Source organism: Rhinopithecus bieti, unplaced genomic scaffold (genome assembly GCF_001698545.2).
Source record: "Rhinopithecus bieti isolate Rb0 unplaced genomic scaffold, ASM169854v2 scaffold_9981, whole genome shotgun sequence".
Classification (NCBI taxonomy): Eukaryota; Metazoa; Chordata; class Mammalia; order Primates; family Cercopithecidae; genus Rhinopithecus; species Rhinopithecus bieti.
This window is the reverse complement of record NW_016806838.1, coordinates 4,444,097-4,457,337: the sequence shown is the minus strand read 5'-3', so window position 1 is coordinate 4,457,337 and position 13,241 is coordinate 4,444,097. Positions and strand designations below refer to the sequence as shown.

Sequence of the window (13,241 nt, the reverse complement as noted above, 5' to 3'; positions counted from 1 at the left end):
CTCCTAGAGTGTCTGGTCCTGAGTATATGATGTTTTCTAGGTTGTCTGGCCTTGCAGAAGCAAATGAAAAAGTATTTTGAAAGTATTAATACATGGAGAGTCCCACCGCTAATGCTACTAATGCTAAGTGAAGATGATCTCCAAATCCAAATTCATAATTATGACACACAAAGGAAACAATCTTTTTTTTTTTTTTTTGAGTCAGGCTCTCATTTTTTCACCCAGGATAGAGTTCAGTGATACAATCATAGCTCACTACAGGCTTGAGCTCTCAGGCTCAAGTGATCCTTCCTTCCTCAGCCTCTCAAAGTAGCTAGGACTACAGACATGGGCCACCATACTCGGCTGATTTTTAAATTTTTTTGTAGAGATGGGGTCTTGCTATGTTGCCCAGGCTGGTCTCAAACTCCTGGCCTCAAGTTATCCTCCAATCTTGGCCTCCCAAAGTTTTGGGATTACAATTGTGAGCCACCATGCTCGACCTGAAACAAATAATTTTAGGAAGCAAATAATGTTAAGAACAGAAATTGCCTTTACTGTCTATGTTAATGACTTAAATTCTATGTTAGGACACCTCAAGAGATGTTGTTTTTTCTTCTAGGCTGGGACAATCCCAGTTTTCTTCCAGGTTGACTCTGTCCTGAGTGGATCAGTGTAAGGAAGTTGGGCAAAAAAAGAAAAAAAAATACACAGAAGACTATTTCAAGATATCTCATTATAAATATCTGTACAGATATGTGCATACTTTTTTTCAGGACAGAATCATGAGAAAGTGTTAAAAATGATTTTCTTTGGGGAGAGAGATTTGGGGTAAGAGGAATAGGAAGTTTTCAATTTTTCTTTTTTAAAAGATTCCTTTTGAGTTTGAATTTCTGATGTTATACACATATATTACTTTTAAAAAGTGATAACAAGGCTTACTTGTATTGTGAGGTTACAGGGATACAGATAATTTATTTCCTTTTTAAAAAAACTGGTTAAAATCATAGTATTGGTTAAAAAAAATTCCAAAACAACATAAACATAAACAAGTCCTAAACCTGGTCTGGCTCAGAACTTTTCCCCCAATATGTAATTTACAACCTACTTCTGGGAATAAATTAACACACTTGACAAAAGGTGTAAACAATTTTCTAACAAACTCCAGAGATTGAAGACTTCTTAGATGCCCAGTCACCCAGCTGTCAGTCAAGAGTCTAATTACCTTTAACTAAACACGGTTTTCTTTGATAGCTAGTCTAACAATGTTTATCTCTTTTTTTTTTTTTTCTTTTTTGATACAGGGTCTCAGCTGTGTCACGCAGGCTGGAGTGCAGTGGGCCAATCACAGCTCACGATGGCCTCAACTGCCTGGGCTCAAGCAATCCTCCTGCCTCAACTTTCCGAGTAGCTGGGAACTACAGGCGTGCCACCACACCCGGTTAATTTTTTTATTTTTATGAAGAGGGTCTCGCTATGTTGTCCAAACTGGTCTCAAACTCCTGCGCTCAAGCAATCTGCCCCCCTCGACTTCCCAAAGTGCTGGAATTACAGGCATGAGCCACCAAGCTTGGTCTGATTATCTGTAGAAATTAAATGTCTTTACCAAGAGTAAATCTTTGAATTGGCCTAATAGACTCTTTTTCCTTTGCAGCAAGATTTGTGATAAAGTTTGTAAGTGGTCATCACTAAAGTGTTTGAAAAATGTTTTTAAACATGTTTTAAACCTTCAAAAACCTGGGTAATGTTTACCTCCATTACTCGTATAAAAGATGAGGGTTTGATGGATGACAGGACATAGAACCACAGGAATAGAATGTAATTCATTCATTCCTTTGACAAGTATTTGAGTGCCTACCCTATGCCAGACTGGCAAGTCCTTGAGGGTCTACCACGTGCCAGGCAGTGTTCTTGAAGCTGGGGATACAAAAATGAACAAACGAGATTTGGGGAATAAAACTACAATTCCCACAGTGTCTTGCTCTTTGGCTTTTTTCCAGGGGGCCCTACTTTCCACGACTCTCTTCCCATGATTCTCGTTGGGCAGAAAAGCCCCGCCCGCTTATCTGCCATTTAAGCCGCGCCCCTTGGAAATGGACTACAACTCCCACAATGCATTCGAGGGCCCCCGTATCAGGGCGCCACCTCTTTCCCGGTTTTGCTGGGACGACTACAGTACCCAGAACGCTCTGCTTCGCCTCCTGGGTGTTATCGCCCCTTTCCCGGTGCAGGACACGGTAGTGGCTAGCCAGAGTGTCAGGCCTGGGGTTTTCTGTGTCCTTCCCTGGGTCAGGGACGAGCCAGTGACTTGACTCTTGGGCGCTAAGCTTGGGAGGGAGCGCAGGAGGCCGCTGTCCTTCCTTTCCGGTTCACGTCACCCTTCTCTCCCTCTCTTGCTCCACCTGCAGCCACTTGGACGGCTCCGGGACTGATTGCCTGGGGCAGGGGTGGCAGACGAGGCCGCCGGGGCCGTCGTGAGGCTGCGGCTCCCCGGGCGGCGGGAGCGCAGGGGAGGAGGAGGAGAGAAGATGGCGTCGGAGCTGGAGCCAGAGGTGCAGGCCATCGACCGGAGTTTGCTGGAATGTTCGGCCGAGGAGATTGCGGGGGTGAGTGCCGGGACCCGGGCGGGTACGTCCGCCCCTCGCAGGCCGCGCCCGCGGGGAGGAACCGACTCCTGGACGCCCTGGAGCAGCCCGGCCCAGACTTGGGGAAACAGCTGTGCCGGCCCTCGCCTTGTGGGGTAACAGCCGGGGAGGCCACCGATCCTGCCCCTCTCTTTCCGTTTTCAACAGCTCCCAGAGCTGCGCTGTGCACTAACTGCGTTTACTTTCCCTTCCTGCCCAGGAGAGCGCACGGCTCTTCCATCGTACCTCCTTTCCCCTAGCCGCCCATTAAGTCTCCCAACACATGGGCCTTTGCCCTTTCTATATATCAGCTGTTGGAAGAGAAGAGACGCTTCTTGTGTTTTTGGTATAATCGCCCTACTTTATCTAGTTGATTGCTTTTCCTGAGACAAGCGGAGCCGTGTGCTCCTACGACTAAACATGCCACCCTGACCGAGCCCCTACTTTGTTTTTGGGACTGCCCCAGGCACCAAGAAGGGAAACGACACTACCCTTCATTACCTCTTTCAGTGCCCTTTTTTTTTTTTTTTTTTCCCCCCACCGGTTTGATTAGTTGACAACGTTGATGCATGTGTGGAAAGTTTACTGAGTATGAGAAAGTAGTCGTGGAGGCTGGGAAATTTTAAAAATATTTTTTCTAGGAGTTAGGGGTAATTGGATGGAGAACAAATGTTATATAACGTTGATAGAGCAGTTTTCAACAAATACTGTATAAGCTAAACGTGAGAATTGGTCACAGTGTAGTAGGAGCAGTTATGCTCCAAACGTAAAACCATTCAAACGCAGTATTGCATTAAAACTGTAATATGAATATTCTAGTGTAAATAGCAGAGTTGTGGAGTAATAAACTCGACAGCATCTTTCCCCAATAAGGACAGGGAACCCCATTAGAAGAGATTGCCCAGAATGATTATGAATGGACCAAGACAGCTTGGGCCCCACCTCTAAGACCTCCAGTTAAAAAGGCTGCTAGGAAGGGAGTGACCCGTGAATAAAACTCAGCAATCTGAATGCTACGAACAAAATTTGGCATTGGGGGCACTGTGGAGCTGTTGGTCAGTGAGTAGTTATTTTGCGTGAATTGATGAGGACCTTAAGTCCGGGTAGAAGGAAATGTCAGGAGTAGAGGTGAGAACTTTAAAGAAATACGTTGTTAAATGCTGAATCTTTGCTTGTTTGGGTGTGTTTTGTTGTTGTTGTTTGTTTTTGTTTTTGAGATGGAGTTTCGCTTTTGATGCCCAGGCTGGAGTGCAATGGCGTGATCTCGGCTCACTGCAACCTCCGTCTCCCCGGTTCAAGCGGTTCTCCTGCCTCAGCCTCTCGAGTAGCTGGGATTATAGGCATGCACCACCATGTCCGGCTAATTTTGTATTTTTAGTAGAGATGGGGTTTCTCCATGTTGGTCAGGGTGGTCTCGAACTGTCGACCTCAGGTGATCCACCGGCTTGGGCCTCCCAAAGCGCTGGGATTACAGGCGTGAGCCACTGCGCCCTGCCTTGGGTGTGTTTTTTTAAACCTACTTACTTGTTTAGCCTAGGTCTGTTTTCATTTACTTTCTACTTAATATTGCACACAACTCAAGGAATTTCTGCCTTTCGTTTATCAGAGATTTGAAAAAAGAAATGAAAGTAGTGTCACAAGTAAACTGTTAAATAGTAATGACAGCTGTTTGCTCTCCATGCCTCTTTTAATTGATTATCTGTTGCTTACCTCAAAGTACTGTTATGGGTTTTTTTCTCTCACTGAATTTTGTGTCTTGGCCCAGTGATAGAGGGTACACATTCCGTTATCCCCTTCTAAAAGTGCAAACTATCAGGTGATAGGAGGTTCTCCAATTTGTAGAGGCTCCTGAGAAAACTGGTTATAAAAGTAGTGCTGGAGGCCAGTGCTCCTAGTTCTTGTTAAGTGAGATTCTCAAGCAGATGCAGTAGGGAAAAATCAAGGGAAATGCAACAAAAAATTATTACTTTGGACTTCATTTGAGTTTGTGAAGATCACAATCTGAGCTACATTTTACCCTGTTTACTTTTTTTTTTTTTTTTTTTTTGAGACCGAGTCTTGCTCTGTTGCCAGGCTGGAGTGCAATGCCACGATCTTGGCTCACTGCAACCTCTGCCTCTGGGGTTCAAGTGATTCTCCTGCCTCAGCCTTCCAAATTACAGCTGGGATTACAGGCATGCGCCACCACGCCTGACTAATTTTTGTATTTTTAGTAGAGACAGGGTTTCACCATGTTGGCCAGGATGGTCTCGAGCTCCTGACCTCAGGTAGTCCGTCCGCCTTGGCCTCCAAAGTGCTGGGATTACAGGTGTGAGCCACCGTGCCCGGCCTACCCTGTTTACTTTTAAATGCCTTCTGAACAATAAGATTTGACCAATACAATTCTCTGAAATAGAGAAGATGCAAACTCTTTTTTTTTTTTTTTGGTAAGAGATGGGGTCTTACACTGTTGAGCCAGGCTAGAGTACCAGTGGCATGATCATAGCTCACTGCAGCCTTGGACCTCCTGTCTCAAAGATCCTCCTACTGGCTAGAGTACAGTGACATGATCATAGCTCACTGCAGCCTTGACCTCCTAGTCTCAAAAGATCCTCCTACCTTGAAAATGAATATTAAAATATAAAATTCCTTCAACTATATGACCTTAATCTTGCCTTACTTTGTGAGGACTTTACTGTCTGTATTAAGTTAAAACACTTAAGATTTAAAACTTTTTTCAGCTTAGGCTTCAGCTTTTTATCACACATTTAAATTAATAAAGTTTTCTCTTAGGTTGAAAGTACATTTTAGGGAAGAGAAACAAGTAGAGACAACAGTGATTGTAGGCTTCAGACCTCGTGTCATTGGTAATTTGTTAGGATCACTTCCATTTAAAAATCACCTAACGAGCACTAGTGTCATCCTTCCCACGTTTCATTTACACATCGCTTTTCTTATTCCTGTTACAAGGAGGAAGAACTTTTTGTGATCCCATCCATTCCAGCTGGTATGCCTCACAAAGAAAAGCATCTAAGCTGACTCTAATATTTGTAAGTTTAGGATATTGCAGTGGCCCTCTCTTCTCATTCTTCTCTTGTTAGAATTGATTCCATAAGTATGACTTTCCCAACACTTCTTGACTTGGTTTACTTTCCATACTACATATGGTTATAGTGTATTCCAATGGGTGATTGTGGCTTTAAAAGTAAACATGCCGGGTGTGGTGGCTCATGCCTGTAATCCCAGCACTTTGGGAGGCTGAGGCGGGCAGATAACGAGGTCAAAAGATAGAGACCATGCTGGCCAACATGGTGAAACCCTGTCTCTACTAAAAATACAAAAATTAGCCAGGCATGGTGGTGCACCCCTGTAATCCCAGCTATTTGGGAAGCTGAGGCAGGAGAGTTGCTTGAACCCAGGAGGCTGAGGTTGCAGTGAGCTGAGATCACGCCACTGCACTCCAGCCTGAGTGGCAAAGTGGGACCCCGTCTTTTTCCCCTGAGTATAAAAGAAATATAGGTTGGGAGTACCGGCTCATGCCAGTAATCCCAGCTATTTGGGAGGCTGAGGTGGGAAGACTGCTTAAGTCTAAGAGTTTGAGACCAGCCTGGGCAACATAGCTAGATCCTGTCTCTACTAATAAAAAAAAAAAAAAAGGCTGGGTGTGGTGGCATGAACTTGCTGTCTTAGCTACTGAGAAGGCTAAGCAGGGAGGATCGCTTGAGCCCAGGTGTTCAAAGTTATAGTGAGCTATGATCATGCCTCTGTACTCCATCTTGGATGATAGAGACCCTGTCTCCAAAAACAATTTTTTTTTTTAATAAATAGGAATTTGTTAAGTTTTGTAGAGTTTTAGGTCTGTATTAGTTATCTTTTGCTGTACATTTTTTAAACCGTTTTTACTGAGATGTAACTCACATAATGTACAGTTCAATTTAGTAGTTTTTAGTATATTCAGAGTTGCACAATCATCACTATGATCAATTTTAGGACATTTTTATCACCCCAAAAAAGAAATCCTGTACCTATTGGCAGTCATTTCCCATTTGCACCTAAACTCCTGAGGCCTAATCAACTACTAATTTTTGTCTCCGTAGATTTGCCTTTTCTGGATATTTCGTATAAATGGAATTCAACATACTGTCATTTGTGGCTGACTTCTTTCTTTTAAGATAATGTTTTGAAGATTTATCCATGTTGTACCATGTACAGGTTGAGTATCATTACTCTTGCCACCAGCAGTGTTTTGGATTTTGGATTTTTTTGGATTTTAAAATATTTGCGGCCGGGCGCGGTGGCTCAAGCCTGTAATCCCAGCACTTTGGGAGGCCGAGACGGGCGGATCACGAGGTCAGGAGATCGAGACCATCCTGGCTAACACAGTGAAACCCCGTCTCTACTAAAAAAATACAAAAAACTAGCCAGGCGAGGTGGTGGGCGCCTGTAGTCCCAGCTACTCGGGAGGCTGAGGCAGGAGAATGGCGTGAACCCGGGAGGTGGAGCTTGCAGTGAGCTGAGATCCGGCCACAGCACTCCAGCCTGGGTGACAGAGCGAGACTCCGTCTCAAAAAAAAAAAAAAAAAAAAATTTGCATTATACCATTTGAGGATCCTTACTCTGAAATCCAAGTGTTTCAATGAGTACTTCTTTGAGCATGACCTTTGAGCATCATGTGGGTACACAAAGTTTCAGATTTTGGATCATTTTGGATTTCACATTTTCAAATTAGGGATGCTCAACCTGTGTCAGTAATTCATTCTTTTTATTGCCAAATGACATTCCTTTGTGTAGATAAACCATATTTTATTTGTTCATCAGTTGGTGAATATTTGGGTTGTTTCTGTTTTTGGGGTATTATGAATCATGTTGCTGTGAACATTCTTTTACGAATTTTTGTGGGGACCTATGGTTTTGTTTCTCTTGGGTGCATATATATATACACCTAGAAGTGAAATTGGTGGGTTATATGTTAACTATTTTGAGGAACTGCCAGATTTTTCCAAAGCCGTTGCATTGTTTTACATTCCCACCAGTAGTGCATGAGAGTTCCAGTTTCTCCACATCCTTGTTAACACTTGTTTTTGCCTGTGCTTTGATTACAGCCATTCTTTTGGGTGTTGTGCCTTCTTATTGTGGTTTTGATTTGCATTTCCCTCATGAGTCATGTTGAACATCTTTTTATGAGCTTATTGGCCATTTTTATGTCTTCTTTGCCCATTTTAAATTAGTCTTTTGACCTATTAAATTTCTATTATTTGTAAATACTCTCCTTCATTTGTAGAACTCTTAATATAATTTGTTTAAATTTTTTCTCAATATATTCCCCAAAACTCCCAAGTGAGCACTAGTGTTTTTATGATTATGAGCACTAGTTGTTTCATGATTAACTTACATGTTGCTTATCCTTGTTTGAAAGCAAAACCATAAGTGGTTAAAGGATACAATTTTAATTGGGTATAGAATAATAGAGACTGTAATAAAAGGCTAACCTCTAGGAATCTTCTTTTCATTTCATTTTATTTTATTGTACTTGCTTTCTATCCCAAGGCTTAAATTTAGCATTCAATAGAGGAAAAGCTCCTGGAAGCATTGTCATAACATGTTTACTTTAGAGGGATGAGTTGACAGTTTCTTTACTTCCCATAAGAGGGACTTCTAATAAGGTAGTGAATGCTTATTACTCTCTTGTGCCACATGGGTGTGACAGCTACAAGTGTCTGAAATAAAGACAAATTAAAATGCCAACCAAACTGGAAATCTCAATTTTTCATGTTGAAGAAACAGTTGCAGTTAGCATGTGTTAGTGAGAACTAATATGGAAAGCTATAGATTTTATTCTTTGGGGAAATATGTGAGCTACTTCTGAAAGACAGTCATAAATTTTCTTGCTTTTATATTAAGTGTATATGTTTAATCAGGTTAAAGTGCCTGTAGTAGAGCCCAAATCTTCTAGGTGATTGTGAATTTTCATATAATGGTAGTGAAGTTTTGTTTTGAGACGGAGTCTCACTCTGTCATCCAGGCTGGAGTGCAGTGGTGCAATCTAGGCTCACTGCAACCTCTGCCTCCTGAGTTCAAACGATTCTTCTGCCTCAACCTCCCGAGTAGCTGGGATTACAGGCACACACCACCACTCTTGGCTAATTTTTGTATTTTTAGTAGAGATGGGGTTTCACCATGTTGGCCACGCTGGTCTCGAACTCCTGGCCTCAAGTGATCTGCCCACCTTGGCCTCCCAAAGTGCTTGGATTACAGGCGTGAGCCACCATGCCCAGCAGTAGTAAAGATTTTAAAAATGGGGAGCATATGCATGCCTTTCTGGAACCAGACTTTTAAATCTTGTTATTTATAATAACATGTAATAAAGAGTGAAATACTTGCTTGTTTTACTAATAATATTTTTATATAAAGTGAGTAGTTTTTTGTTGTTGTTATTTGTTTGTTTTTTGAGACAGGATCTCACTCTGTCACCCAGGCTGAAGTGCAGTGGCATGATCATGCCTCACTGAAGCCTCAATTTCTGGGGCTCAGGTGATCCATCTCAACCTCCTGAGTAGCTGAGACTACAGGTGTGCACCACCATGCCCAGCTAATTTTCTTTTATTTTTAGTAGAGACGGGATTTTGCCATATTGCCCAAGCTGGTCTCGAACCTCTGAACTCAAATGAGCCACCCGCCTTGGCCTCCCAAAGTGCTGGAATTACAGGCATGAGCCACTGGGCCCGGCCGATTTTTTTTTTTTTCTTAACCAGATGCTGATACCAGCGTCTGAATTTTTGTTGAAGAAATCTGTGAACAAATTTGCTCTCTTGTTACAGTCACTAGACTACATAATTTTTTTAGAAAGCATCCCTTCTAAAGAAACCTTTCATTCTTGCATTAAAATTCTGCAACAGTGAAGTTTTACAGGGATGGGAACATAAAATATAAGAAAAAAACTGGTTTTTAAATACAATCTTTCAATATGTTGTAAATTAAAATAGTCTGAAGCATTTAACTTTCTAGGATCATGGAGGTGAATTATTTTGGTCTTATTGCTTAATTTTTCGTTTATAAAGAGTAAATTGAATCCCAGCACCTTTGGGAGGCCAAGGCGGGCGAATCACCTGAGGTCAGGAGTTTGAGACAAGCCTGGCCGACATGGTGAAACCTTGTCTGTACTAAAAATATAAAAATTAGCCAGGTGTGGTGGTGCATGCTTGTAATCCCAGCTACTCAGGAGGTTTAGGCAGGAGACTCACTTGAACCCGGGAGGCAGAGGTTGCAGTGAGCTAAGATCGTACCACTGCACTCCAGTCTGGGCAACAGTGTGAGACTCAAAAAAAGTTGCTTAGGATAATTTGACTCCCTTCATTCTTGTTTTGATTTGCTGACAACGAGTGAAAAATGAGACATTTAGCTTTGAATGAGGCCAAAAAAGATGTCTTTTAACTCAAAGAATAAGATTCTAGTATGCTTGTTGAGGACTCTGCTTTTTCTTCTTTTTTTTTAAACTTGTCCTCTTTATAATTACTGAGCTTAAAGGATGTGTATGTATATATAAACTTTTGATTGAATCACTCTGAAGGGAGAGAATACTTAAAACCCGTAGGATTGTCTCCTAAGAAATGCTGCTGCTGTTTTTTTTTCCTCCCCTAACCACTTGACCACCAGGGAAGAAATGCTGTGGTTTTGAAAGTAATTTGGTCTCTTTCCTACTTGCATAATGTAAACAAACAATGTTAGTAATGTTTGGAAAATAGTGTAGTTTCACCTTAAGTGTGAAAACCCTTTCACTGTTTTGGTTATAAGCTTCTATCTAGTCCCTTAACTTATGAACAAAATTTTACATTTTAGTAAAAGTTCTCTGAAAACATGAAATTAACTAGAAAGTTAATATATGTCACCTCATGCATATTTAAAATCTCTCCATGTTATTTTTAGAAGGAGTGGTCTGAAGAATATACAAGTAAATAAAATAGCTAAAATGAAGACCTTATATTGACTTCTTATAATGTTAGATATCACTTGAACATCCTTTTTTTTTTTTTAATAAAAATGTAACTGGAATTTAGGTGATAATCCATAGGTAAACACTGGAGGTTTTTTTAAAATTCAACTTTTACTTTAGATTTAAGGAACACATGTGCAAGTTTGTTACATGAATATATTGCACCCGGGTAGTGAGCATAGTACCCAATAGGTAGTTTTTCAACCCACTTCCCCCTTCCTCCTCCCCTCCATCTGTGGGTTTTGTTCACAGTTCAGTTAACTGCATTCTAGCAGAAGTGAGTCTTTTATTTTTTTACCCCTTTGAGACAGACTCTTGCTCTGTCACCCAGGCTGGATCTCGGTTCACTACAACCTCTGCCTCCTGGGTTTAAGCGATTTCTCCTGTGTCAGCCTCTCGAGTAGCTGGGATTACAGGCATGCGCCACCACGCCCAGCTAATTTTTGTATTTTTAGTAGAGGCGGGATTTCACCATGTTGGCCAGACTGGGCTTGAACTCCTGACCTCAGGTGATGCACTTGGCTTGGCCTCCCAAAGTGCTGGGATTACTGGCATAAGCCACTGCACCTGGCTTCTTTTCGTATGTTTTTTAAATACAAAACCTGGGTATCCACACCGAAAAATCTGAAAAGGAAGCAAAGCTAAAATAGGGAAATGGGGAAAATAACAAATTTTGGTGGAGGATGTGGGGGAGATCATGCATTCAGTTATTGAGTTGGTGCCTATGAGATCTAAGTATAATCATGCTTTAAAATTTGTTTTTAGTGGGGAGAGCAAATGGAAAAGGCCTTATAGAGAGAGGTTGATCAGAGAAAGAAAGCATAGTTGGTACAACAGTCTCTTGTGGACTGACTTATTCATAAGAGACTGGTATATAAACTCATTTATCAATCATTAAGAAATGTAGTGTATTGGCTATTCATGTTCACGATACATATTGGCTGTTCATGTTCACTGTACACTCTTCCTATGGACAAACTGGCAGAATTCGTATCACAGTGAGAATGACATTTGAGCAAAGCATTAGGAAGGATGGCAGATGAGCTCAATGGTTCATGTCTTATATAATGATTTCTTGTAATTATTTTCTGGTACTGCCTAGAGAAGGTTGCTTCAAGAGTCATTTTGCAGGGAAGGAGGGGGGCTTGTTTCATTTTAATTTTGCTTACACTTAAAAGTAGGATTTAAAAATACTTGGCATTTTAATAGGCTAAATTTCTAACATACGGTGGTGAGTGTTGTAAACAAAATATTTTAACATGCTTTTGCCGTTATTTTTGTACCTAAAAGAAAGTAGGGTGAATTTGTTCAAATTAGTGTGTTGGTGTTTCAAACCATTTCTTCTTTTTTCTTCTTTTAAAGAAATGGCTCCAAGCAACTGACCTCACTAGAGAAGTGTACCAGCATTTAGCCCACTATGTACCCAAAATCTACTGCAGGGGTCCCAACCCTTTTCCACAGAAGGAAGACATGCTGGCACAGCATGTTTTGTTGGGACCAATGGAATGGTACCTTTGTGGTGAAGATCCTGCATTTGGATTTCCAAAACTTGAGCAAGCAAACAAACCTTCTCATCTTTGTGGTCGTGTTTTTAAAGTAGGAGAGCCTACATACTCTTGCAGGTAAAATATTTTAATTTTCTATCTAGGAGGCTCTTGTTTTATTTGACCTCTCTTTTTTCCCCTGAAACCTTAAAATTTTGTTTAAAATTATGAAATACCGTATCTGCTTAAAAATCCGTATTACAAATACATGCTGTTTAATACATAATTAAAACGAATATTCTTGTAATTATTCTTGATCAAAAAATATTGTCACCATCATTCTAGAAGCCTACTGTGTGCTTTCTTCCTTGCCCCGTAATTAACTGACATCGTAACTCTTGCAATAATCACTTTCTTGCTTTTCTTGATATTTTTAGTTACAGTAATTCTGATGTTCAAATTGCCCTAGGTTTGGCTAGTGAGAGCCCTGTCACTCTAGCTTCTTTGTCTTTTTCACATGCCTTCATTAGTTTGTGGGTGCTTCTTTCCTTTCTGGCACAACAAGATGCTCACAGCTCACTTTGTACTTGCTCTGACCCATATGTAGAATCAGCCATTTCTTTTTTTTTTTTTTTTGAGACGGAGTCTCGCTCTGCCGCCCAGGCTGGAGTACAGTGGCCGGATCTCAGCTCACTGCAAGCTCCGCCTCCTGGGTTCCCGCCATTCTCCTGCCTCAGCCTCCCGAGTAGCTGGGACTACAGGCACCCGCCACCTCGCCCGGCTAGTTTTTTTTTTTGTATTTTTTAGTAGAGACGGGGTTTCACCGTGTTAGCCAGGATGGTCTCAAACTCCTGACCTCGTGATCCGCCCGTCTCGGCCTCCCAAAGTGCTGGGATTACAGGCTTGAGCCACCGCGCCTGGCCGAATCAGCCATTTCTTTAAGGATTTTTCTTTCATTTGGGAATGGTAGTTAGAAACCAAGATCTGGGTGCTATACATACTTACTGCTATTAGGAAGACTATTCTTTTTTAAATTTCTTGATGAAAATTGAGTATACAAGGGTAGAAGATGGAGAATAAAGTGCCTTGTCCTCTTTTTGACTATCCTATTATCCAGAATTAATAATTGTTAACATTTTCCCATATATCCTTTCAGAAATTTTACTTTTTTTTTTTTTTTTTTTT

General features: G+C 41.3%; 1 protein-coding gene across 1 annotated transcript in view; it reads left to right on the top strand.

The window, feature by feature from the left end:
- The first annotated feature begins 2,147 nt into the window (after positions 1–2,147).
- Positions 2,148–13,241, top strand: part of UBR2 (ubiquitin protein ligase E3 component n-recognin 2) — a 137,051-nt gene continuing 125,957 nt past the window's right edge. The window contains 2 exon segments of the mRNA XM_017878221.1: positions 2,148–2,585; positions 11,935–12,194. Of these exon segments, the coding sequence (XP_017733710.1) occupies positions 2,508–2,585; positions 11,935–12,194 (338 nt within the window). The 5' untranslated portion in view covers positions 2,148–2,507.